The sequence below is a fragment of the Salvia miltiorrhiza genome, chromosome 8 (genome assembly GCF_028751815.1).
Source record: "Salvia miltiorrhiza cultivar Shanhuang (shh) chromosome 8, IMPLAD_Smil_shh, whole genome shotgun sequence".
NCBI classification, from domain to species: Eukaryota; Viridiplantae; Streptophyta; class Magnoliopsida; order Lamiales; family Lamiaceae; genus Salvia; species Salvia miltiorrhiza.
This window is the reverse complement of record NC_080394.1, coordinates 27,746,253-27,773,496: the sequence shown is the minus strand read 5'-3', so window position 1 is coordinate 27,773,496 and position 27,244 is coordinate 27,746,253. Positions and strand designations below refer to the sequence as shown.

General features: G+C 35.5%; 1 protein-coding gene and 1 long non-coding RNA gene across 2 annotated transcripts; both read left to right on the top strand.

The window, feature by feature from the left end:
- The first annotated feature begins 6,363 nt into the window (after nucleotides 1-6,363).
- LOC130997458 (uncharacterized) lies at nucleotides 6,364-7,404 on the top strand. Its single transcript, XR_009093096.1, has 2 exons — nucleotides 6,364-6,517; nucleotides 7,112-7,404. It is a non-coding gene; the product is annotated as an uncharacterized LOC130997458 (long non-coding RNA).
- A 3,546-nt stretch (nucleotides 7,405-10,950) lies between these two features.
- LOC130997419 (myosin-11-like) lies at nucleotides 10,951-24,661 on the top strand. Its single transcript, XM_057922727.1, is given in 37 exon segments — nucleotides 10,951-11,097; nucleotides 11,891-12,034; nucleotides 12,118-12,263; nucleotides 12,353-12,509; nucleotides 12,650-12,708; nucleotides 12,933-13,092; nucleotides 13,195-13,344; nucleotides 13,482-13,618; nucleotides 13,699-13,845; nucleotides 13,956-14,057; nucleotides 14,191-14,248; nucleotides 14,322-14,423; nucleotides 14,781-14,818; nucleotides 14,981-15,107; nucleotides 15,193-15,363; nucleotides 15,519-15,650; nucleotides 15,771-15,880; nucleotides 16,088-16,148; nucleotides 17,075-17,252; nucleotides 17,443-17,648; nucleotides 17,728-17,847; nucleotides 18,149-18,247; nucleotides 18,361-18,582; nucleotides 19,177-19,316; nucleotides 20,063-20,174; nucleotides 20,257-20,301; nucleotides 20,398-20,646; nucleotides 21,190-21,354; nucleotides 21,465-21,659; nucleotides 21,761-21,904; nucleotides 22,129-22,199; nucleotides 22,287-22,386; nucleotides 22,462-22,518; nucleotides 22,600-22,656; nucleotides 22,740-22,820; nucleotides 22,927-23,009; nucleotides 24,220-24,661. Coding segments are annotated over 37 exon segments (4,599 nt in total). The 3' UTR covers nucleotides 24,347-24,661.
- The last annotated feature ends 2,583 nt before the right edge of the window (nucleotides 24,662-27,244 follow it).

Below are 27,244 nucleotides of genomic sequence, written 5' to 3'. Positions count from 1 at the left end.
TCCAAATAGTACAATTGATGTTGGAGTCTAGGTTGGTGGCTTTGATTATATGATTAGTCGAATTAGGTCTTTCTAAATCTTAATGTTTTATGGGCATTAACTGATAATTTCTGGATTTATACACTAAAAAGAAAGATTGGGGTAGTGGCTTCAGTGCGTGACGCGTGACAATATGAACGTTATTGCTTTTGACCTATAACCAATTGACATATGTATGTAGTGAATATGATTGCACCTATGATCGAGGAATATTCATGTTTAATTAATGATTCAAGTCCAAGTGAGGTTATCTTTATTTATTTTTATCAAATCCTATTTCTGTTTCCGCTTAATTTTATTTATTGTTTTGCCCACAAGAGTAGTCATAGCAGATAGCAGATTTCAACTCATTTTTAGTGACAACATGATCACATAAGTTACAATCAGTTTCATGTGGATTTGACATTGGACTTTTCACTAACTAAAGTAAGTTGTAGGCACAACACTACAAATTTATTTGTGTGAAGTTAAACGACGACTTCGTTATGCCTATTTTTAAGAGAACTAGTGTTTTACCCGTGCGATGCACGGGATTACATATGTTGTTAAAGTTTTATTGTAACATTCTCGAAGACATTTTTGTATAATCTTTAAAATAAATGAGTTTTAAAAATATTTCATTAATATACAACTGTTATACCAATTATATTACTACTAAAATATATTTAAGACTATCATTTTTAATTACATAAAAATCAATGTAAAAATAATAATACATGAAAAGACAACTGGAAATTTCTCATCTTATTATTATAAATTTTGGAAAATTTCTTTATATACAACATTTGTAGTAGTCGAACATTCTACTTTGTCTTCATTACATATCAAGATTTCAGACCCCTTCAACTTGTCTTCCATCATTGCAAAATACAATTTTGACTACTTTGTGATAAACCACACCAATTACATCTACATATATAAATGCATACCAATAATGTAGATATATCAAAATGTTGAGTTTATAAAAATATGAATTTTGAGATTATCAATTGAATATGCATGTATAAGGAAATAATGAAATAAACACATTACCAAATAGCATATTGTCATTGCAATGGAGGCCACTTCTTCAAAACTTTTAAAGTTAAATAGTTGGCGTGGAAAACCTTCTTCATAAATTTCAACTATATGACTACTATTAATAAATTTAATATAGTAGACATTTGTCGTTGTTCTATACTTTTCGTTGGAATCATGCATCACCAAAAAAAATTTTATGGCATAAACACTGTCTTCTTTCAAGATATGTTTGAACTTGGGGATCAACGTGCGATCAAGTGTAGCATGGATGCGGTCACCCTATATTAAAAAATAACTAAATTAGAAAAACATAATAATGTTGCAAAAATGCTTAAATACGCAATAGTTTAGTGAATAGAGAATTTTTACCTCACGATCATGAAAAATACACTCATAGCTGATAACATTGTTGGTGCTTTGAGATGAGCGGTTGTATGCACGCACAAGTCTCATTTTAATTGTAGATCTGGCATTATTTGGTTGCAAGTTTTTTACTAAAGACCACATGGTCGGCATGCTTGTGATTAGAGAAATGATGAATATCAAAATGAGAAGGGAGTGTAAGTAAAATTTTAACACAAAAAGTTAGTTTATATAGGCCATGGGGATTCACATTTCATGGGAGATATATATGAAACTTATATATTTAATATATTATATTAAATGAGATGCTCAGTAAGAATTAATATGAGATATTGCTAGAGTTCGTAAATAAGTTCTTATTCTCTTGAATTGAAAAATAATCTATAGTCAAAAATTGCGTGTAAATGAAAAATAATATTCACTTTTGCAAATGACTACAAGATCTCATGTAATTTACATGTATTTATATTATGAATTTTAAATATTGGATGTTTTTCACAAAAGATTTAATTGAAATTGATAATTTTTCACAAAACTATAAATTTATATTGGATATTTCAATATAAATTTATCTAAAATATATAAATTCACAAGAAAAGGATATTTTTCAAAAAAATATAAATTCATAAATTTACTATTGGTGATTTTAAATTTTAAATATTGGATATTTAAATCCACACGGGTAAATTCACAAATATATATATATATATATATATATATATATATATATATTTCAAAATCTATATATTATATAAAGAACCAGTTTAACAGCATTTAACTTACCGTTAATTTTTTAACAGAATATTCCTCAAGTTTAACTTACCGACAATTATTCTCTCTTATTCAGTTTTTCCACACCCCATATTTTCTCAATTTTCCATTCGATGACTACCAATGAACAACCCACTAAGCCAGTTAGCAAATAAACTGCAGCAGCCCACTACTCAAAACCGTAACAAACTGCTATAGAGCATCAAATTTACAATTTATAAATACCAATAACGTTCATCTACCACTTCACAATTTTCTCTGCACTTATTTTCTGAAAAAATTATACACTTCTAAATTTTTACAACTTTTAAGTATTCAAAATTCGTGGATGGAGAAAGAGAAATAGAAGGAAAAAGGATGTTTGAAGGCATAAATTACATGTTGGCTGCTGATTTTAAGGCCGCATGGAGGAGCTGAGCGTGAGGTGGAGCCATGGTATGCCTGAGCGGTATCGTTGCTACTGTTGTAGAAGGCATGATAGTACGTACGGCGATGAGTGATAGACGAGAGAGATGCGAGGCTACAAGAGAGACAAAGAGTGAAAGAAAGGCGGAGAGAACGAGAAAAGAGGGAGACGTGCCGTGCCTGCAGTTGCTGCTAAAGAAGAAGGGAGCGGAGATGACCGCGCGGCGGCGAGATGGCTGCAATAGTTCTGCGAAATGGACTTGAGGAAAAGAAGATCAATGAAGAGTGGCGAAATGGGTGTGAAGAGTGAAGATGAAGAATAACGGCACCGGCACCGCCTAAAATTTGGGCGTGAATAGTTGAAATTAGGTCTTCCTTTTTTGGTCTTTTATTGTTGTAGTTTAATTGTTATACTCTTTAATTGTTGGGCTTATTGGCGGTGGACCGCAGAGAGAAACAATATAGAGGGAAACATAGGGTATAAAAATGGCGATACATTTAAAAAGTCAAAGTCTTTTTGCAGTGCAAAAGGCCTATTAATTAGGCTTTAATCTCTATCTTTTGTTTGTTAATAAGTTTTTTATAATTTCTTTGGTATTAGGGAATTAGGGAATTGTTGGAGGCGGTGGGGGAGCATAGTTTTACTGCGCTTTGCTTTTCTTTTTGGGTCAAATTAATTCTTTAAATAAATTTGTTTTGAATTTATGTAACCTTTCATCATTCCACTCCATCTATAATGTATTATATTTTCTTAGTGTTGTAATAAATTTAATATTTTTTTGTTTATTAAGAATATAATTAAATAATTAATATAGAAAGTGACATAATCTAAAATAAAATTGAGTTTGATGTAATTATATGGTTGGAGATAATCTAAGGAATGGTGAATATATACTTGGAAATAAATTTAATATTTTAATTTATTTAATTATTTAATAACTATAATTATCATTATCATTGCACTTTATAGTAAAAGTTTAAAATTTACGTTTTCGAATTCAGGGTGGGTTTTATTGAGTAATTGATGTGACTTATTAGTATTTTTTAAAATAAATTTACATTTACTTATATTTTAATTCTATTTAATATTTATATTTATTTATTTAAATATTTCATTTAATTTCGATACTCGCCGTGCATCGCACGGGCGGGCGTACTAGTTTATATAAATTCACACTGAAAAATATTGGTGACTTTAAATTTTAAATATTGGATATTTATATAAATTTATCTAAAAAAATATAAATTCACAAAAATAAAGGATATTTTTCACAAAACTATAAATTGCATGATATAAAAGAGCACTGTATAGATTGTAGCAAGTGGGCCCCGCAACTTATATATATCAGCCTATGAATTAGTGAACTTTCTAAATATAAATCAACATTCCAAAAATAGATTGAGTAAAAGAGCGGGAATTTTTTTTTGCTAGATGGACCAGCTTTTATATATGTATAGATATCGATCAACATTGTAACACCCCGCTTTTTCCTAGCTAAATTTAGAGTAATTTTGAACTTATAAGTCAGGATGATTCACGCCGGATATAAAGAAAATGAATTTATTTTTAATTCCAACAAAAAAAATGATTTACTAAAATATTTGTAAATTTAGTTATTAAATTTATGTGCGACGCATATTTATTTAATTTAGCATTCAAAGCATTTTCACGAGCTTTTAGTCAGCAAACCCTGAAGAATTATTACAGTTTTCATAGTACAACCCGGAAGACTTTTTATTTTATTTTATTTTATTTCACCCACCTACTCCCACACCCACTACTCTCCAACAACTATGCCCCTTTAATTTTTATATATCAAAACACTTTCAGCAAAAGTTGCATCCTCCAACTTTCCCACTTTCAGCAAAAATCCCATCCTCCACCTTTCCCTTTACACCACTATACCAACTAACACATTTTATATCAGCCAAAGAAGCCACTAACACATTTTATATCAGCCATGTTAGTGTCACTCAATCAAAACAAGTTCACCAAGAAAACACTTACTGCAGCCAACTCCAAGAACCCCATCTCATTGACTCGCAGCAAATTTCCAAGCTCGAATCACCACAAATTCTAAAGGTTACATGCTTAAACCTTCTTGCCTATTTTCATATTTTTTTTTTATAAAATATGATTAATTGCATTCCATATTCTGAAAATTTTGATTTCATCAAGCAAGCACACACGCATACATTTTTGCATTAAATCAACAACAATAATAATAGAGATGTTTATACACAACAAAATATGATTGGAGTGTGTATCATTTAAATCTGTTTATGCAACTAAGAATGTTTTAAGTAGAAAAACTGTAGATACATGATGCATGAAATAGCAGGAATGGGTTAGTAAAGGAAGAATCTTGATTTTCTTTGTGATGTTGAGACTCGTCGACCATCGGGAACTGGGTATTTGTTGAGGTCAGAACAGCGGCGGCCTGAGAGTCACCGGCTGTCGGGAACAGGGAATGGGGCTGGGGCTGATCAAAGCTCGGCGGTGGCAGCGGCGGCCTGGCAGCTGCTGTCTGTCGAAGCCAGTAAGGGAGAGTAGAGAGGGAAGTCGGGGGAGATAAGAGGAAAAGCGATGGTGGCCGGCTCTTCGCCGCTGCTACCGTCGACTGTGGAGTTAGAGAATAGGGGTCGATGGCGATGGTGGTCTATTGACTGCTATCGCCAGAGATCGAGACTAGGGTGGAGGTTGAAGGAGATATAGGTTGAGGGAGAGGAGAGTCGGAGTCGGCGGACGGCGGTGGTGGCCGTCTGTTTTGCTCGCTGGAGACCGAAGAGGGGTGACGGCCGGCGGCCTTGCTGCCGTCGATCTGAGGAGGGAGAACCGAGTGTCGTCAGCGGCTGTCGCTGCTCCCCGGCGAGCTTCCACGGCGGTGCGGCTAGTTGTTGCTGTCGGCAGCGACCTCGTCGTTTGTCGCTGGGAGTTTGATGGGGGCGGCTGGTCATTGTAAGTGTCGGGTAGGAACAGGAGGCGGCCGTGGCATCGCTGCGGTTGCCGGAGGTGAAGGCGGCGCGGCATATAGCTGTCATTCGCCGGAGTTCCAGGAGAGAGGAGCGGCTGCCTCGCCGGAAGGAGCCGCGGCGGCGGGACTGATGGCTGAGAGAGAGGGGTCGAGAGAGAGATGAATGATTTCGTTTGTGTGTATGTGATTGTGTCGTGTGTGCGTGTGATTGGGGAGAAGAAGGGAAGAGTATGGGCTAGGGCTTAGTTAGAGTGTTGGGCTTTGGGGTTGGGCTTGAAGTTGGGGAGTGGGCTTGAGTGTTGGATTTGAAATTGGGCTAGGGCTGCTATTGGGCCGATTTCTTTTATTTACTTGGGCCAAGTCAGTATTGGGCTCAGTTTATTTAATTAGTTATGGGCCGATTTTTAATTTGAAATTGGGCTAATTTTATTTCATCATGGACTCAGTTTTAATTAATAGTTGGGCCTTTATTTATTTAATTATTTTGGGCAGTCCATATTTTAATTAATTAGACTTCTTTGAGTTTGATTAATTATTTTCAAAGACTAGTTTTCATAATAATATTAAATTATTATTATGTGCATATTTTAAGTAATTACTTAGTATATGTTAAGCATGACATGAAATTGCATTTATTTTGCAATAAAAGTATTTATGATTTAATTGGTTTTAATTATAATTCCAATTTTTAAAGAAAATCGAGTAAGGATATTGTTGGTGTCCTTAACTCAAGAAATTTAGTTTTCAATTATTTATTCATCAAATTTTTGAAGACCCGGCTAAGTGAATCATAGAATATTAAGCACTACACCATGACTTAAGATTAGCTTCACGAGACCTATTAAGAATAGAATTTCTTGTAGGCTTTGTGACCAGGGGGATTAGCGCTGCTTTCCCAAGACAGGTTTATATGTGATTATGATCTTCAGGCTTTGCCTAACCAGGTGGGCTTACTTTCCAAATGTATAAAGTATGATTGAGTTATTAAGCTCTAAATGTTTCAATGAAATGCAAATTGTTTATTCTATTAAATGCAAACTGTTTATCCATTAAAATATTTTGTGCACTCTGCTCCGTTTAAGGCTCGCAACAATGAATCGATCGAGGTTCTCTCTTGACCTAACACATTATTTGAGAATTGTGTACACCTATTAGCTGACCTGGTGGGTTGATCTCCATCGGGCACTAATCATGTATGAGGCGTTATAAGGGTGCTCGACGGGATGTGTTCCGGAGCATTGGGTCCCAAATGGGAGCTTGGCTGGGTTACGCCCTCAGTCCAAGTAAAGCAGGAGTAATGGATCCGTCGGTGGCTAAAAGGTCCGGGATCACAGCGAGTAACGGAAAGGGAGTGTGACATGTGCGCACAAATGAAAATTATTTTAACATGCTTAGAAGTTCTTTCAATTTAAAACCTTCTAAGTTATGTCAAGTATGATTGGATAAACTGTCTTTACAAAAATATGAAATATTTATGAAAATGCATGCCCACTAAGTACATTAGTACTTAGCCCAAAAATACTTTCAAATATTTTCAGGTTGGCTGGCCGGTGCTGACGGGACGGAGCTGAGGCTAGAGATAAATTCCTATGTTAGACTTCCGCTGTAGCAATTACTCTTATACATCTTTTGTTTTCTCAACTTAAGATGACTTCATTTGAGCTTCAATTTAAAATTTATAGTTTTATGTTAATGAACGTCGGTTGTCAGAAGCATGAAACAAAACTTGTGATCCAAAGGGGCCTAGCCTGACTTTCTATCCTATTTCGGGTTTTAACAAGGTATTTCCCTTGTTTATTTCTATGAATTATTCACACCTCGATTATATTTATTCCTTCAAGAATTTGGGTGTGACAAACATCATTACAAACACGGTCACCACCATCACCATCATCATCATCACCATCACCATCACCATCAAAATTGTCCAACTGTCATCAGCACATCATTATAGCCCTGATCAACACTATGTCCATCATCATATACATTATTGGTAATGCTATCAACATGATTGGCAACACCATTTTCAATTTTAACAAAGTACAACAAGTTAATCCATATTTCTTTGAAGAATTTGTAACGTTTGATACATTTGGTGATTCACATTCACATTTGTAGCTTGAGAATTGAGCAAATTCACAAAATTAAAAGAAAGAACATTTGACCTCTGAATAACTGATACAAATATCTTTGACACTTCAAAAGAATCAATCACTAATTTTAAATCCTCAACTTCCAGTATCTTGATGCTCAAAGTTTTATCCTCGAGAGTTTTCATATATGGATATATCTAATAATATTAAATATTTGTATCTCAACAAACAACCTCTTGAATCTGACTTACTAATGTATTATTAAACGTCATGTCCGATGATGGAAATCGAATATATTCACGATGTTCCATTTCATACTTGTCGTTATTCCATACACCACCATATGATACAATCATACATAATGGAATCATTTGAAAATAACAATGAAATATAATAAATATCAAAATGACATTTAAAAAAAAAATAAAAATATCTACTATACTCGACATGCTCGATTCGAATACTCGACATCCTCGATTCGAAGTGAGTTGAGCATGTCGAGCAATTACCGTTGTTCTACATTGTTCAACTAGCAAACTTTTCTCAACTTACTCGACTTGTCGAGCATGTCGATCAATTGTCGTTGTTCTACATTGCTCGACTAACAAACTTTGCTCAACATGCTGGACAAGTCAATCATGTCGAGGAACAATTGTAAATGCACTATTGTTCAACATACTTGACTCGAAGTGGTCGAGCATTAATTCATATACCACCTTTGTTCGATATGATTGAATTGTCGAGCATGTTGAGCGAAGTTTGCTAGTCGAGCGATGTAGAACAAAGACACAAATCTTTGAACTATAGTAACTACAACTCAAAAATGTTGTTCCTAACTATAAAAATAACTCTAATAACATTAACTACTATGTGGAAGACCTCAACATACATTTCAAACTACAAGATTACGTATATATCGAAAACACCCAAAATTGAAGAATAAACTTTTTAAGGTTTGAAGATGTATATGTTGCGAAGTTTTATTTGTGTTTGATTTTCAATTTGCCAGATTCAATCTTCAGTCAATTTAAATTAAATAAAAGGTAAAAAAGCAAAAATAAAAGAAACAACAAAAGTAAAGACAAATTTATCATTTTAAATTCAAAATGAATACTTTTTAAACTTTTATTTTATAATGAGTATTTTTTTTATTCTAGTCTATAAGAATGAGTAAAAGTACAATTAATTCAATAAAAAATTTGTCTCATGTATTTGTTTTTTTTTTTATAAATTATATAAATAAATAAGGGTTAAGGTGCAGATAGGCCCTTCAAGTGAAGGCTCTTAGAGCATTTCAGTCCTCTTACTAACTGTAGGTGAACTTGGATTCAAAACTTCAAAGCTGACATTAATTATATAGCGCTAAGCCAGCACATAGACACGTCTCATGCAATTTTTGTGTAATGTAACGTTAGTTCCAACTATAAAAAATGTGAGAGAGAAATTGGAAAGGGTGCGTTTTTTGTAAGCCACTAATTTCCAAGGAAGAGTTAAGATCCGAAGTTGCAGGAGCAATGCCATGCAAAAACTATGGAGACTGAGAGAAACCCCTCCTCACTCCTCCCCCAAACAGAAAGCTTCACTATCAATCGCAGAAATTATCGCCCAACAATTCTCGCACTTGCATGCTACTTTTTCAGTTTCTCTCCGAACAAAACTTCTCAAAAGGAACCGGCAATTTCACGCCGTATTCTTCAACCGAATACATGCAGACGCCACCAGCGTCTCCGGATTGTTACATCAGATGGGAAGCCCACTGATCCCAACGAGGAATTAGAGATTTAAGATTTAGAAATGGTACGTACGCCATCAAACGTTGTGAAGATTTGCGTAGAATTTATGAGAATCAGCTCTGGATTGCTGTAGATCGTGTTGATGTAGTTGTGTAATTGACATGAAAACGACGGAAAATTGAGGGACTTATATTAATCGAATTTGATAATTTAATACGTCTTAAATCAATACATTTCACGAGGTCCTGATTTTATTTTATTTCTCTGTATGTGATGATCAATTGCTTAGCATTGTTTACAATTTGTAAGTAAGCTCAATAGGACCTATCGAGAATTTAGTCAATGATTTAGGTTTGATTTTATGATTTTGTTTTTTGAAATGTCAGATTCTAGCAAATACATTGTTTTGCCCATGTCAAATTTGTATTACCATGTCATAGTTGCAATTTTCTGCTACTTATATTATGGGTTTTTATTGGATCAGTATGTTAATTAGACTATAGTAATTGACGAGGATGCTCTTTAAGAAGGTTCAGTTTGAGGAAAGTATTAATGTGGTAAAAATCTGTTAATTGAAATGCAATTTGGTTGAGATTTGGATGATCGTAAACTCGAAACAGCTACACTTAAACTCACTGCCTTTGCTTATGAACCTCAAATCACACGGATTCTTTAACAGTTGCATTAGAAAGAAATTTCCTTGTGAATATGCTTTAGGATTGCTATAGAATGTAGCATAAATACTTGATTCTTGATAGCATAGTACGATTTTAGAAATCTAGGTATCTGCTCAAAATTCGGTGTCTAGGGAACTTAATCTTCCAGAATACTTCGTAGGGTGATGGGGATTAGATTACACATCCTTTTCTGTCATGGATCATTTTTTTCTTCTTATTGAAGTCATGAAAGGGCTGGCAAGCACAAGCGCCCTTAACTTGTTATAATGGGATGTAGTAACATATTATTGATTGCTTCTCAAATTCAAAATCCCATAACCTTTGAATTTCGTCTGAAACCTTTTCACTTTATCTCATTACATCCATCTAAACAACTGTTTATCCTCCAAGTGAAGAGGCTTATTTGAAGTTTTCTCTTGTGCCAAACTTTATCTCTGAACAAATCCGCCATTGAATTGCAATTAGAGATTCTCTGGTCAATAGTCGCATACTAGTTATTCTTTGAGCATTGAAATGACTAACTTATCTAAGTTGAAATGTTAAGAGTATTCAGCTACTTATGTTAAAGTATTTTTTAATTAGTGAACTCGTATGTGCTTTTGAAGTGATAATTATATTAACTATGTCAGATGTATGAGATCATCGTCATTAAGTTCAAGCACTCTCATCTACTCAGATAACCAAACTGATGATGTGAAAATAAGGCAACTAAGTTAGTGATAGTGTTTGTCTGCACTAGAGGTATACACATGTTACTTTTAGAATATGGCTCGGTTGATCTTGTCATCTACTCAAATCTATTTATTTCTATGTAATAGTTTCTTTGCAATTCCAAGCTATTATCATTATATTTAAGAATGTACCTATTAACACAATGTTGAACTCCTAACAGGGTACTCCAGTGAACATAATTGTTGGTTCCCATGTCTGGACTGAAGACCCTGCAGTGGCTTGGATTGATGGGCAGGTTACCAAAATCAATGGCCAAGAAGCTGTGATCCAGAGGAGTGATGGGAAGGAGGTATGTTTTGGATACCTGGTCTCTGTTTTATTTGCTTATGTTTTCCTTCTACATGTAGTTAATGGTGCTGTATATAGGGGATATAGCATTTGCCACAAGTCATTGCAAGACATGCAAATTTCATCTTCCATTACGACATTAATCTACATACACAAATCATATACAGTGTGTTTTATCACATTTTTATTCTGGACTTGTTTTTCTATAACCATTCCACATTGAACTTGCCACAAAATATGCATCTTGCCTTCAACCTTGGCCTGTTAGCTTTTTTTTCTTATAACATGTACTCTTAGTTTAACTGTTGGCTTTTCATGTAACTTTCAGTATACTACTGTTATCCCAGCTGCTTCATGTGGTGCATGCTTTGTTCTTGAGTAAGGCAAATAAAACATTTGGGAGTGCCTAGTTGAGTTTGTAACTATGAATTTAATGCATTTCTGTACATGGATAGAACTCTATTTTTGCTTGCTTGCAATGCTTGTTACAGAAAATAATATAGGAAGTAGCAGTTGACATAGATATATGATGGTGGGACTTTACTAGGATACGAGTCCTTGAAGTGACTTCAACAATATCGCTTTTATATATTAACTCTTGTTCTATATGTTCACATAAGATTCCCAACTCAGCACCTCATGCATATGGACTTTGTTGGTGAATTATAGCTGTGAAGTGCAAAACGATTACAATAGAAATGTTTAGTTAACTTTACTTTTCATATCCACCAAGTTTGGTGATATGAACTTTGATATATAGTTCAGTTTCAAGACTTTCCTTGTTTATTCTGCAGGTTGTTGCCAAGTTATCAAAACTTTATCCTAAAGATACGGAAGCTCCTCCTGCAGGTGTTGATGACATGACGAAGCTGTCTTACCTTCATGAGCCTGGGGTGGTGGCCAATCTGAGAACTAGATATGAACTCAATGAAATTTATGTATGGTTCCTCAGTTAATTCAGCTGTTGGTAATCATTTCACTTTTTCCTAATTTGGTCTAATCATGGTAAGTGTATATGCAGACGTACACTGGAAATATTCTGATTGCTATAAATCCTTTCCAAAAATTGACTCATCTGTATAATTCACACATGATGCAACAATACAAGGGAGCTCCTTTTGGAGAACTAAGCCCTCATGTCTTTGCAATTGCTGATGTTGCATACAGGTTAAATTTATTAAATTTCATCAACAGATGAAGCAAAATTATGTAAATGTGGCTAATAAACTTCAAAATGACATTTTCTCTGCAAACAGGGCCATGATAAATGAAGGGAAGAGCAACTCTATTCTGGTTAGTGGTGAAAGTGGAGCGGGTAAAACAGAGACCACAAAAATGCTTATGCGGTATCTAGCCTATTTAGGAGGCCGCGCAGCTACAGAAGGACGCACTGTTGAACAACAAGTCCTTGAAGTATGATACATGATACATCTATTTGGTGATAGCCACTTTGATAGTGTTAGCATTTAGTCACTTGTGGCTTGCTAGATTTTGTCACTGGTGTTAACAAATGTAGCATAATTAACTCTCAGCTTACTATACTGTGAATGCAGTCGAACCCTGTTCTTGAAGCATTTGGCAATGCTAAAACTGTTAGAAATAACAATTCCAGGTGAAGTCCTTTTAACACTTCTGCAGTTGTGGTTTTCCTGTTCTCCTCCTAATAAAATTACTGAATTTCTGGTGGATCAGAATCTTTTTGGTAATCAATTTGGCAAGAAGAACTGTGTTTCTCAGAACATTGTTCACTAATTTTACATAATCAATAATCAAGTCAAGTTCCCTAATGCATGTTTTTTTGTTAACTGATACTGTCTTATTTATTACACACTGCAGCCGTTTTGGTAAATTTGTAGAGATTCAGTTTGACAAGCATGGGAGAATTTCAGGAGCGGCTATCAGAACCTACCTTCTTGAAAGATCTCGAGTTTGCCAAGTTTCTGATCCTGAGCGTAACTATCACTGCTTTTACCTCTTATGTGCAGCACCAAAAGAGGTATCTAGTTCTTTTGTTAGTGATGAATTCTTTTGGTAATGCTTTCCTTCACCATAATTGAAAAGAAATTCTTATACCTGTTTGAATTGCAAACCCTTCCAGGAAATTGACAAGTACAAGCTAGATCATCCTAAATCATATCACTATCTTAACCAATCAAAATGCTATGAGCTGGTTGGCGTAAGTGATGCCAATGATTACCTTGAGACTAGACGAGCAATGGATATTGTTGGAATAAGTAAAACTGAGCAGGTATGTCCTCTGTAGTTTATGTGCATAGCTTCCAGTGAAATCTCTACTAAGAACTCTATCCATCATCTCTCTCTCTATCTCTCACAGTCTCACAGTCTCACTCACTCACTCACTCACTTCCTTGCTCATGGTCTCAGGAAGCAATATTCAGGGTAGTTGCTGCTATTCTTCACATTGGTAATATTGAATTTGGAAAAGGAAAAGAAGTCGACTCATCAATCCCAAAAGATGACAAAGCCAAGTTCCATCTGAAAACAACTGCCGAACTTCTAATGTATGTAAGCCTCTAAATTTCATGTGAGTCCTCCAATATTGCATTCTAGATGGTGAAATTTTTACTATTCTCTGTCTTAGGTGCGATCCTGTGGCATTGGAAGATGCGCTTTGTAAACGTGTGATGATCACTCCTGAAGAAGTTATCAAGAGGAGCCTTGACCCTCTTAGTGCTACATTTAGCAGGGATGGATTAGCTAAGACGATATATTCTAGACTGTTTGACTGGTATTCAGCTTTTTTGCTTGTCAATTATTGTTGAATAGATTTTAGAGATCTAAAATGAAGTTAATTAAAATTCTATATATTTTTTCTTGTTTGCTGTGATTCATGTTTAGGCTGGTGGATAAGATCAATAACTCAATTGGGCAAGATAAAAATTCAAAATGTCTGATTGGGGTCCTTGACATATATGGTTTCGAAAGCTTTAAACACAACAGGTAGGAAATTTATCTGATGTACCGCTGATTCCCTTCCTGTTGACTTCCATTAAAACCCAACAGTTTTGCAGTTCCCAAAGTCGGAAATGCCCTTCTTCTGCTTTCTTATAACAAAAACATACTATCTATGCAGTTTTGAACAGTTCTGCATCAACTTTACGAATGAGAAGCTGCAGCAACATTTTAATCAGGTAATATTGATATCGTGCTGGTTGAATAGCTATCTTCTATTATATGCATGCTAAGTCTGCTATTTTCTTGCAGCACGTTTTTAAAATGGAACAAGAAGAGTACACGAAGGAGGAAATTAATTGGAGCTACATTGAGTTTGTCGACAACCAAGATGTTTTGGATCTAATTGAGAAGGTACTTCCCTGTGAGATACACAACATTGAAATGTTAAGCGGCTGAAGAGAATCTTGTTAAGCTTAATGTCATTAACATCTTGTTTTCCGAAGAACTTCACCTTCTCTTCATTTCATCGCTTTGCACACTGATCTTTTTTCTACAATGTTATTTTTCTCTCATTTCCTAATCGTCTTGATCTTATCTTCTTTAAGAGTCATAATTATAAGCCTAAGACCTATGGTTTTTCTTCTTATGCAATATGCATTTTATCTTTGATTGTTAAGGTTAAGCTCGATACTCAATTCTCTTAATATCTTGTTTACATCCAATCTTTGATTTTGTGTTGGACCAGAACTAAGACTAAATGTTTTGCAGAAACCTGGTGGCATTATTGCTCTCCTCGATGAAGCTTGGTAATGATTTTCAATTATCCTACAGTCCCCCCCGCCCCCCGCCCCCCATTACTTTCAGTGGATAGTCCCCTAAGCTTGCTTTCGTTTATTTTCTGGAACAAATTTTTGGCCTATGAATAATTATACATTCCATTTTCTAATCTAATGTCATTATATTTGCAGTATGTTCCCAAAATCAACTCATGAGACATTCTGTAATAAGCTCTATCAGACTTTCAAAGTTCATAAGCGCTTCATCAAGCCAAAATTATCCCGTACAGACTTTACTATCGGACATTATGCTGGGGAGGCACGTTATGTTACAGTCACTCTTTTTACCTTCTCTTTGTGCTTAAAAGCCAAGGCTTTCAATTCCCACATTCAATCATTTGCAGGTTCAATACCAGTCCGACCATTTCCTGGACAAAAATAAAGACTATGTTGTACCTGAGCATCAAGATCTTTTAGGTGTTTCCAAATGTCCTTTTGTAGCAGGGCTTTTCCCTCCAATAGCTGAAGAGAGCTCAAAATCTTCGAAGTTTTCTTCTATTGGTTCGCGTTTTAAGGTCAGGAGGCTTATGATTTCATTCCTGGTGAAATTTTACTTTTATGTGTGTGCACCAGCAGATTAAAAAGTAACAATTTAGTTTATGAATATCTAATTGTCTAATGTTTGCTCTGGAAAAATGAGACATTTCTATTCATTGAACTTGTCATGCAGTTGCAACTACAACAATTGATGGAGACTCTAAATGCTACTGAACCTCACTACATTAGATGTGTAAAGCCAAATAATCTTCTTAAACCAGCTATATTTGAAAATCAGAACATCTTACAGCAGCTACGTTGTGGTGTAAGTTATTTTGATCTTTTATTTATGATCAAATCTAGGGTCTTCTCATTCTCATTGGCTGCATTAGATCAATCTAGGTTTACGGATGTTTATTTATCTGATCACAAATTATTGATTCAGGGTGTTTTAGAGGCAATCAGGATCAGCTGTGCTGGATATCCTACTCGCCGTGCTTTCTTTGAATTCTTGAACAGATTTGGGCTTCTTGCAACTGAAGCTTTGCAAGGCAGGTAGTGTACTTTATAGTTTAATGAATTTGAGGCCCTCTCTGTACTCAGTTTCATACTTAGCACGGCTCATTTACTCTTGTTTTATTGCTGATATGAGAAAAGATATACCCTTGTTCTTTATTCTGGTGGCAAATTGTTGTTATTTATAATACCTTATTTTCTTGGAAGAATCATATTGGTAAAATCAAAGTTCGTTCTCATGCACAGTTATGATGAAAAATTGGCATGCCAGAAGATTTTGGAAAAGAAAGGGATAAAAGGTTTCCAGGTATAAGGATAATTTTTTATATAAAATATTCCTTGTTACTAGTATGCACTGTTTTTGTGGGTAATCGTTCCTCTCTCCTCTCTCAGTTTTCTCTGTTAGAAAACCAAATGAAATAAACCACTAAACATTTTGTCCTCACCTAAAAGATATTAGAATTGTTTAAAAATGGGTGTGCATTGATGTTTCTGTGACATAAAGAGATTTCATAACTTTCATTGGAGTAGAACTTTATTTCTCAGCAAAGTCCAGAATATCCTTAAATGCTAACATCTCTTTTGAGCTCCCCTCCACTTCATTACTTCTGCAGTACACCTCTCCTTTGTGTTCAACCTTCCTCCAATTTGCATACCCCTCACTTCTCTGCTTCATTCACTTTGGCTACTCCTTGCACTGTTTCTTTGCTCACCATCAAATCCTATGTCACCACCAGCCACCAGTGTGCCTGCTTTTCTCCTTCATCTTTGCCAAGGACTTGGAGTCTAGAATGAAAAACTAATGGTTAGAAAACGAAAGAAAAGATTTGATTAATAAACAACAATGAGGCACATTCTTTATTTATTTCTAAAGCTTTGTTTCTGGTGTTTCTAAAATATATGTACTTAAATTCATTGTTAATAAATTTGAACAAATTAATTTAGAAACACAATTTTGGCTGTTAATCTACCATTTTTTTATGCAATGTCCATAAAACCATATTGTCCAAACCCAGCCCCACCCAATTGTATGGTACACCCATAAAACCATTGTTACCTTGAGAAATTTTCATGAACCTAATGCATTTTTGTCTGGGCTTACTGGCATCTCTTGACTTAGAGTTCTACTGCACACCCAATATTATATGTACTTTGAGGAACTGCCATGCACCATGTACTTCCTTAATGGAATAGAGGGAAAATTAACTTTTTTTTTTTTCTATCACCATTCAGTTAGGCAAAACAAAGGTCTTCCTAAGAGCAGGTCAAATGGCTGAACTGGATGCTCGTCGAACAGAAGTTCTTAGTTCTGCAGCAAAAATTATACAACAGCGCAGACGAACGCATATTGCTCGTAAACGATTTATAGCTATGAGAGAAGCTTCCATACACCTGCAATCATTTTGCAGAGGTGAGACACCTAAAGCTGTTGAGCTTTTGATAAGAGATTCTGCAGTGTGAAAAATCTGTTAGATTTACTTTGTATTTTAAAGATGTTATTTGGTGTTTTACAATTGTGTCACCCTCTCTTTTTATTTTTTTTTTTATCATTTTTACTAGTTTGTCTGCTTTGTAATTTTTGTGCTGTTTTATTCTTTTAGGCAGATTAGCGTGCAAACATTACGTGGGCATGAAAACAGAAGCAGCTGCATTGAAAGTTCAACGGAACACACTCAAATTCCTAGCTAGAAAAGCTTATAACACACTCCGGAGATCTGTTCTTGTTATACAAACAGGTTTACGTAGCATGGATGCCCATAACAAATTTAGATTTATGAGGCGAACTAAGGCTGCAACTATTATTCAGGTAACAACTTATTTCTTTGTGTCACAACAAATTTTGGTGTATCCTATGAAACCTTCAGCTTACGGCTAAAATTTCTTAGACACGGTGCCGGAGTTATAGAGCTTCATCTTACTATAAAAAGCTAAAGAGGGGAACGATAGTTACGCAATGTCGATGGAGAGGAAGAGTAGCCAAAAGAGAATTACGGAAGCTTAAAATGGTAGGCTTCAATAGCATATCACTATCTCTTACTTGTATACCTGAGGCATGATATACTGTTGAAACTGCCTTCATAGTCAATGAAAAACTGATTTATGAAGTTTAAATCAGCATTATCAGTAAGTTTAACTTTCATATTTATGGGAAGAACACTTCGTACAGTCTGGAACTTCGTGCATCGGTATGAGAAATATGTTTTAATATACAGTTCTGTAAGTTAAGTGGTAGGGCAAACAGGATTTTGATATTATGATATATTGTTGCTTTCCAGCTTATGTAACACTTCTTGCAATTGTCTGCAGGCTGCAAGGGATACAGGTGCACTCAAAGAGGCTAAAGATAAACTAGAAAAACAGCTAGAGGAACTCACGTGGCGTTTGCAGCTTGAAAAGCGATTGAGGGTATGCTATTTTCTTGCGAAAGTGATCATCTTCTGGATGTGTGTGTATAGATAGCATCCATTGCATGGCAATGAATGATGTATGGCTCTCATGTCATTACATTCATCATGCAGGTTGACTTGGAAGAAGCAAAAAATCAAGAAATAGCAAAGTTGCAGAGCTCTATGGAAGAAATGCAGAAGAAAGTTGATGAAATGAATGCTCTGGTTGTTAAGGAACGGGAAGCTGCCAAAAAGGCAATTGAAGAGGCACCTCCTGTTATCCAGGAAACCCCAGTTTATGTTGAAGATACCGAGAAAATTGAATCTTTAAAGGGAGAAGTTGACAATTTAAAGGTTAGACACTGGTAAATATCAGTCATATTTACGTACAGATTGGTTGATTACATATCCTTCAAGTTTTTGCTTTTGGATCTCACTTCCATAATGTGGCTGAGCCTCCTGTATTGTGGTTTTCTTTGACTTCTTTCAGTTCCCAAGGGTCATGTCTATGGTAATGTTTACGAAAATAAGGTTGTCTCATGGCATTATATTGTGAATTAGGAAGGTTGATCATTGGCTGAACTATATCATTTTCCTTCTGGCCTGTGCACCATGCTGATGAGGCTTCACCAAGATGTGCTAAAATAACTGGAAAGCCTGAAATAAGGAAAATATATTACTGAATCGCATACTAAAAATAGACTTTTTGTCAAGACTCTAGTCTCTGTTATATGAGTATCTGCTTGAAGTAGTTACCTGTGAATGATCTGCTTACACATAACCACAGCTTCTGCCACTTTGAATGGATCCTGGAGTTAAACTAATTCAAAGGTGTCTATTCAGAATGCATCCTGAGTTAGGATATGCTTGAAAACCAGCTAAGGATTCAGTAATAATGCCTCTTCCCACAGGCTTAAAATATTTCTGATTAAACTATTTTCTTTGCAGGCTTCTTTGCAAAATGAACAGGAAACTTCTGAAGAATTGCGAAAGAACTATGCTTTGGCACAGGAATCAAGTGAGGAGAGGCTTGCAAAATTAGAGGAGGCAGAAAAGAAAATTCAACAACTGCAGGAATCTTTGAAAGGGTAATCAAAATGACAAAGAAGTATTTCCTCTTTGTGCTTACATAGGAAGAGCATATTTCATTTTCATCTATTTGCTGTTATAATCATTACTCCCTAGTGTTTAAAGCGCGAGACATAGTCTATTAAATTGGTTATATGGCAACACAGTGAATTATTTGGAATAGTATTAGTCAGAGGAGTGGAATGAGGCATTCATTCTTGGGTCATGGACATGTGACGATCAGTTTTATTTGGAAAAATTCCTTGACTTCGTCGCCCACTAGAAAACAAGGTAATTTACCAGATTGAGGTTGCGGAATATTTATCTACCCTTGCTACCATCCTCCACTATTCTCTCACTCCCTTGGCCACCTTTATCTTCTGTTTCTTTCTCCTCATTTCTTTCCAAACCATTGCAATAGACTGAACCCTCTACTGTTGTTGGTTTCATCTCTCCATTTGTCCCTACATCTTCCTTGAAGCCTGTCTTTCATTTCTGTTAGAATACTGTGAAAACAACCACATAATTGTCAACAAGGAGTAGTTATGATCTGGTCATGACTTCCAGAATTGCCTATAACTATCGAGCACTTGTGATGGTCTATAGTATTCATTGAGATAGTGGGATCTGAATTTCTCCTATTAGGAAGAAATAGGAGGGTAATAGCTGCAGGACGTAGCAACCATTTTATAGTATCATATAGCAAATATGACAAATGTTGCATATTCATCTAATGCAATAAATGAACTTTTCCATCTACTGTCAGGGTGGAAGAGAAGCTGAATAATGTGGAGTCAGAGAATAAAGTTCTTCGTCAACAGGCTGTATCAATGGCGCCAAATAAGTTTCTCTCTGGACGCTCTAGATCAATCATGCAGGTATTTGCATGACTCCTTGTGGTTCATAGGAGACCTTTTAACTATGCAGTCTTATGAAGCTATTGTCATTTACAAATCGCAGAGGACCGATAGTAGCCATGGATTTGGGGATGTTAAGCTGCATGTGGTAATCAGCATTCCTTCATTAAATGTTTTTTTCTTGTAAATGCTACCTACCTCTCTAAATATCCCTTTAAACTGCATGCACTTCAAATTGTACTAGGAGGTGCACAGCCCGCGTAGTCCAACATTTTCCGAAGCTGATGACAAACCTCAGAAATCACTTAATGAGAAACAACAGGAAAATCAGGAGGTGCTCATTCGCTGTATATCTCAGCACTTGGGTTTTTCTGGAAACAGGCCGATAGCAGCTTGTATCATCTACAAGTGTCTTCTACAATGGAGATCATTTGAAGTTGAGCGGACAAGTGTGTTTGACCGTATCATCCAGACTATAGGTCACGCTATTGAGGTTTGACCATTCCATCCTTCTCTATACCATAGGACTAATATTACTTGGTTCGCTCATTTCCCACTTAAGTGTTCTGAATGACCAGGGAATCAATCGATAGAGATAAATTTTTGCGAGTTTCTGCAGGTTTACTAGTGGAATCTGGTTATCCATATCTCTTACTTATTTCATTGTGATAGTTAGCTTGTGTTGTCCTTAATTGAGCAAATCATCCAGAATTAGAATAGTAAAGGATGGGTTGAGATGTGAGGCATGTTTGCAAGTTCTAGATTTTTCAGTCTTTCATCAAAAGAGAGCCAATAGTGTAGAAAAATTATATATTTGAATTGGTAGATATGCTGGGATTGGGATCTTGTAGACTCTTGTTTTCATTCTTTCAGCATTATTTGCTTGTGAATCTTCTGAAGATTTCTTTGTTATTCAGTTATTGGTTATTGTTACTTCGATTTTCAGTAGTTAAGTGAGAGATTTTCTCCTTTTATTGCCTTTTAATACCCTTGACTCTAAACAAATTCTCAAATATACTACTATTGCCATTTTCAGAAAATCCAGGACAACAATGATATGTTGTCTTATTGGTTATCAAATGCTTCTACCCTATTATTGCTTCTCCAGCGTACACTGAAAGCAAGTGGAGCAGCTGGAATGGCTCCTTTACGTCGTCGGTCATCCTCAGCTACTTTATTTGGCAGGATGTCAATGTCACATGTAAAAGATTCCTTTCTCTTTCTGTTATTATTGAAAGAGTACACAACTGGGCTTCAGAAGAACTTTTTTATCATTTCCTTATGTTCTGTCTCTTACTGCTCTTCTTCCAGAGCTTCCGAGGAACTCCACCAGGAATAAATCTTCCTGGCCTGCCTGGTGGGGTAGAATCCTTACGCCAGGTGGAAGCCAAATACCCTGCTTTGCTGTTCAAGCAGCAACTTACAGCATATGTTGAGAAAATCTATGGAATGATACGAGATAATCTAAAGAAGGAGATATCTCCATTGCTTGGTTTGTGTATTCAGGTATTGATATGTACCTACTCCAAAGGTGCCACATTTTCTAAAAGAAGCCAATGCAATCTTTCTCTAACCACATTCTACACCTAATACATATCCATTAACAGGCACCAAGAACTTCTAGAGCAAGCTTAGTCAAGGGATCGTCGCGTTCAGTTGCAAACACAGCAGCTCAGCAAGCTTTGATTGCTCACTGGCAGGGAATAGTGAACAGCCTCGGGAACTTTTTGAACACTTTGAAAGAAAATCATGTCAGTAAAGACTTTCTCCTATGAATCATCTTCCCTGTTGAATCTGGATAATTCATAGATTTTATTTTTAAGGTCAAAGCAGGTTTTGCAGATGTCGATCTTCAAAATTTTGTTTGATATTCTTCTCATCTAAAAGTTACCTGTTCATTGTTATTATGTTTCTTTCATCTGAAAGTTATCAATTTTATTTATTCCCACTTGTTAATTTTTCCGCATCTTTTCAGGTACCACCTATGTTAGTCCGTAAGGTGTTCACACAGATATTTTCTTTTATCAACGTTCAACTATTCAACAGGTTTGCTGCATGTTTGCTTTTCTCTCTCAAGCTCTTGCGTGCACATTAAATTTAAATTCCCTCCATTAAATTGTTTTCTGGTTGCAGTCTTCTATTGAGACGAGAATGTTGCTCATTTAGTAATGGAGAATTTGTTAAAGCTGGACTGGCTGAATTAGATCAGTGGTGTAGCACAGCAACTGAAAAGGTTCTTCCAAGTATCTTATAGTTCTTTTTTAGTCTAGCAAATCCTAAGAGATTAATATCTTTAGAAATATTGCAGTATGCAGGTTCAGCTTGGGATGAGCTCAAGCATATTAGACAGGCCATTGGATTTCTGGTAATGGTTTTAATGCTGTTCCAGATCTGATAAGCATTAAGAACTTTTCCTCGGACACCTTCTGATTTCTTTAAAATCCAGGTTGTACACCAAAAACCGAAGAAAACATTGGATGAGATAAGTCATGAACTTTGCCCGGTGAGTAGAATGTCTAATGGAAAAGCTTAAAGAAAGGTTCATATACCATAAGTTTCTAACGTATTCCTTCTATCAATGAACAGGTACTGAGCATTCAGCAGTTGTACCGGATCAGTACGATGTACTGGGATGACAAGTATGGGACACATAGTGTGTCTTCAGAAGTAAGTTTCTTTTGATTTAACTCATCTTCCAGTGAGAAGGACTTCAATGTAAAGGTTCATCTTAGTTGCATTACTTACAAAACTATTTGTTTGCTACTTCAATCAGGTTATATCCAATATGAGAGTATTGATGACGGAAGATTCAAATAACGCCGTAAGCAGTTCATTTTTGTTGGATGATGATTCCAGGTTAGCACCAAATATCTGGTAGTCTGCCTATACTTCCTGTTGGAAGAAAAGAAAAAGGTTATACTTGAATGAATATAATAAGATTGAAAGAAAACTTAACCGAACTGAGAGGTACAGAAACATGTCCCACAGAGTAGTTTAGTCGTTCTAGATTAATTACTCGGTGCTAGCTTCACTATCATTACTTCCCATGTTTCGACAGTGCCATCTCATCTGTCACACAGTCAGATGGCTAAATCAATAGATTGCAAAATGACTTAAAATCCTTGACTTAGAAGGAGCCACGAGTTTTAAGGAATTTATGTGCCGGAAAGAATAAGTTTCACATATAGACTGCTGGCTTTTGTAATATACTTTCAGAGGAGAATGGACAAGAGTAAAGAATTATTAGCAATTTGGGGGGCTTGAACAAGCCTAGAATTTGTAGCTAGATGGAATTAGATCAAAACAAGATTCTTCTTGTCTTCTATCAATAGAATATTCTAGCATAAGCTCTTCTATGTATTGTGGATATGCAAATTGTAAGACATGTTGACCGGAAATTCTATTGGTCAGAGTGAAAACCCCAAACTTTCTCACTGAGAGTATAAGCTCTTCAAAAGTCTTTCGCAAAATAGCTCCTAAACAACTTATAAGCTATAAAAATAAGCTTCAAGAGCTTATAAGCTTCCCAAAAAGTAAGTTCTTCAACCCCAACTTAGTTTTCCATAATCATATAAGCAAAACCATTTTTACAAAAATTACCTACTATGATTTGTTATTTTCATCATATACCATTGCAATTTCATTTCTCTTCAATTTTCTCCATCTAACTACGATTTTCTCTTTCAATTCTCAATTCTCCCTTATAGCTTATAAGATCAATTATCTAAACACTTTGACAACTTATAAGCTATAGAGATATTACATCTTATAAGTTCTTGAAACATTTTATAAGTTGTTGGAGCGTGTGAGCTCTTTTAAATAAGCCTAGCTAAACACCTCCTAAGCCGCACGAACAATATGTGCACAACATCTGGGCCACAGTTCAGTTCTGAATGTCTAGTGACATTAAATATAGGCAGGAGAGCTGAGATACAAGAGATGCAGCCCTTTGCTTTAATGTTATGTTCAATTGTTAGCAGTATTTTACCTACTGAATTTTGGTATGCTCATGATTGCCTGCTGTCTTCTAAGGCAACTTTTGATGAAAATCGATGGTCCATTGCAGCATACCTTTCTCAGTGGATGAAATATCGAAGTCAATGGAACAGATAGACATATCTGACATCGATCCTCCTCCTCTAATGGGCGAAAACTCGGGCTTCAGCTTTTTGCTACCCCGCATTCATGAGTAGGATGCTGAACGACATAAATTCATGGTCTTCTCACTTCTCAGTTTAAGGAGGTATAAATTCCAATTATAATTGTAATTTAGTTTGTGCAGCAGAACTTTGTTTTAGGATGCCGTTTTCGGGTAAGTCAGGGCTGGTTTATGGCATTCCAAACCAGCTTAAATTTAAAGGCATTTGTAAGTAGAAGATTTTAGCTATGGCAACTACGATACATTCCTCTCCTAGTAAGAGATAGTTGAGGGATAAGCTGTAACTTTTGTGGTTATTTGAGTATTATTAATCTAATTTTCCAACAGATTTTACTCACATTGTATTCAATGCTGCTACACATTTATTGAAATCTGCCGCTGTACGGATTCTTTGAGTTCACAGTTATGTTTGATTTGGTCGGTGCTAGGTTGAATATTCACAATTTGTTTCCAACTTTTTTAATGGAATCGACAATCATCATCATATAATTAACGGTTATTATTTTCATTTTTAGGACTATATTTATCGTGTCATAATTCAAATATATCTTGAAATGTTAAATAATTTTGTAATAGTCCTACTATGTGTTTTGAAATACTGATACACCATCTACAGATGTTTACCGATAAATTCAATTTTTACCTTCTGCATATGGTGGCCGGTTTACAGATTGAGATATACAACAAATACACCATCTTCACCAATTTTTATTTTAAAGATGAGATATACAGCTTTTAATTGTAAGAGAGAAGCTGGTCACTGCATCGGTGATAAGTTTGCCAAAAAATTTGTAATATATGTCGAAAAACTGTTTTTTTATTTTTATTTTTATAATTCCATTTGAACTCTAAGTTCTAGCTAATTTACTTTTTCTTTTTAGTTGTATAGTTTATTTAATTTAATTTCTTATACTTCTTGAAGAGATGCAGGGTCAATTTTAAAAGTATCAAATTGTGTATTTTCTTACCAATTTCATAATATATGAGAAAAAAAATGAAATTTGTCTATAATATATTTGAAATTACAGCACTAAGCAGCCAACTGGGCAGTTCATGCCACATATTAAAAATTCGGTGTCAGGTTAGATTTGATTTGATCGGAATTTTAAGTTCATGGTAAATCTAAAAAAATACTATTAAAGTATGTATTTTGTTACCAATTTTATAATATATAGGAAAAATCAAAATTTAACTATAGTGTACAAATTTTTAGTCAATTAACCATATTATAACCTAATGGTGTGGTTCTAGTGAGATTTCTATTTTTCATGAAAAATGAGAATAATGAATAAATAGATCCAAAATGGCTAAATTGTCATACTTTTCGTGGACGGAGAGAGCATACAACAAATTACATATAAAAAAGATAAGTTAGTTAATACATTTGGTCCCGATGCGAGTATATACCGGTGTAAAAGAGGGGAGGGAGAATACACTAGTTTGCATTTTTTCGGTATTTTCTCAGAGTATTGAACAATAAGTGAAGGAAGTGCCTCTTGACGAATAGCAGTCTTACTGATGCATCAAGTAAGTTGACTATAATCAGTTTCAATTAATCATGCGGACTTCGGTGGATTACGAGACTCACTTTGTAAAAAATCTTTTCTTTGAATCTCACATCAAAAAAAACTTGAGTCAGTTTGATGTAGTTTGATAAACAGTTTGAGTAGGTGCAGTTTGTCATGCATGAGGTTAGCTTGCTAAAAGATTTTACAAGTAAGCGAAGTCTGAAACCTAAGTACAGATCGTAGAGCACAATTAGTTTTCTTTTATCTAACTTTTATCTACTAGAGAACAGTCAGTTTATCAAGATATAAGCAAGTAGACTCCAAGACAGTAAAAGAAAGCTTAAGTACAATACACAAACACTTTTACTTGGTTCGGAGCAACTCCTCCTACATCCACGACTCTGAGTCCATAAAGTAATCCATTAACTTAGTTAAGCAATTTGTGTGGTTGTGATCCTGTTGCTTAGCAATTTACACGGTTGCAATCTTGTACTTAGAAATTTTCACGGTTGTAGTCTCGTTGGCAATTTACGTGGTTGCGATCCCGTTCTTGGCAATTTGCATTGTTGCAATCCCGTTACTTTACCAACTTTCAGGCTTCTCACTCGAAGCTTACTCGTCGACTTTTCCTTACTTTTTCACTTCGTCTTTACAACTTTTGTGAGAGGTTACAAGGGGATGAGAGGTTTATCCAACTATATGAACATGTTCTGAAGATCAATGTGTTCAATGCTAGGCTTATGATGTTTACATTAAAAACGATTAGTCTAAGAATTACAAATGTATTCGCAAGTTATTCACTTGAAATTTACAATGAAGATCTAGTTCCTATTAATGATAGTTTTTTAGTTTCTCAGGATGTTTCCTAACAATACACAACAACTTCATGTTTACCACCACCACCACCACGCGTCTGTTTCTTCCATTGTATATATAGACCGACGAATGAATCTAGCCGTTGGACAGAGCTTTCTTCAGATTTTGATCCGTTGTTTATTTTTAATTCTTCTCGTTGTAGCAAGAAATGCCTGAGATGAAAGATCTGCACATCTGTACAGGATGTTGACGTCCAGCAGTCATCCTTGTACTTTCTTCTGAAAAGCGGGATTCACATTTGATGCACATTCTGAAGCTTTTAATGTTCACAAGAGTATACACTTTAGGGATTGACTTTGCTTTGAGTCTTTTGACCAAATGGCTGACGTGGCTTGAGTGAATCTGGGCACGAGTTAGCATGTTGTCCTTTAGTCAGTCTGCTAGGTCAAACTGATCCCCTCAACATGGCATTCAGTACAACAAAGTCCTCATGTGTTGTGTCCTGGACACGAACCCCGATTAGCTCAGCCGCATTGTTGATCCTTCAGGCTGGGATTTTCCCATTAGCTTGGGACTCCAGTTGGATCTTCAGTTGGGTCAAGCAGCCT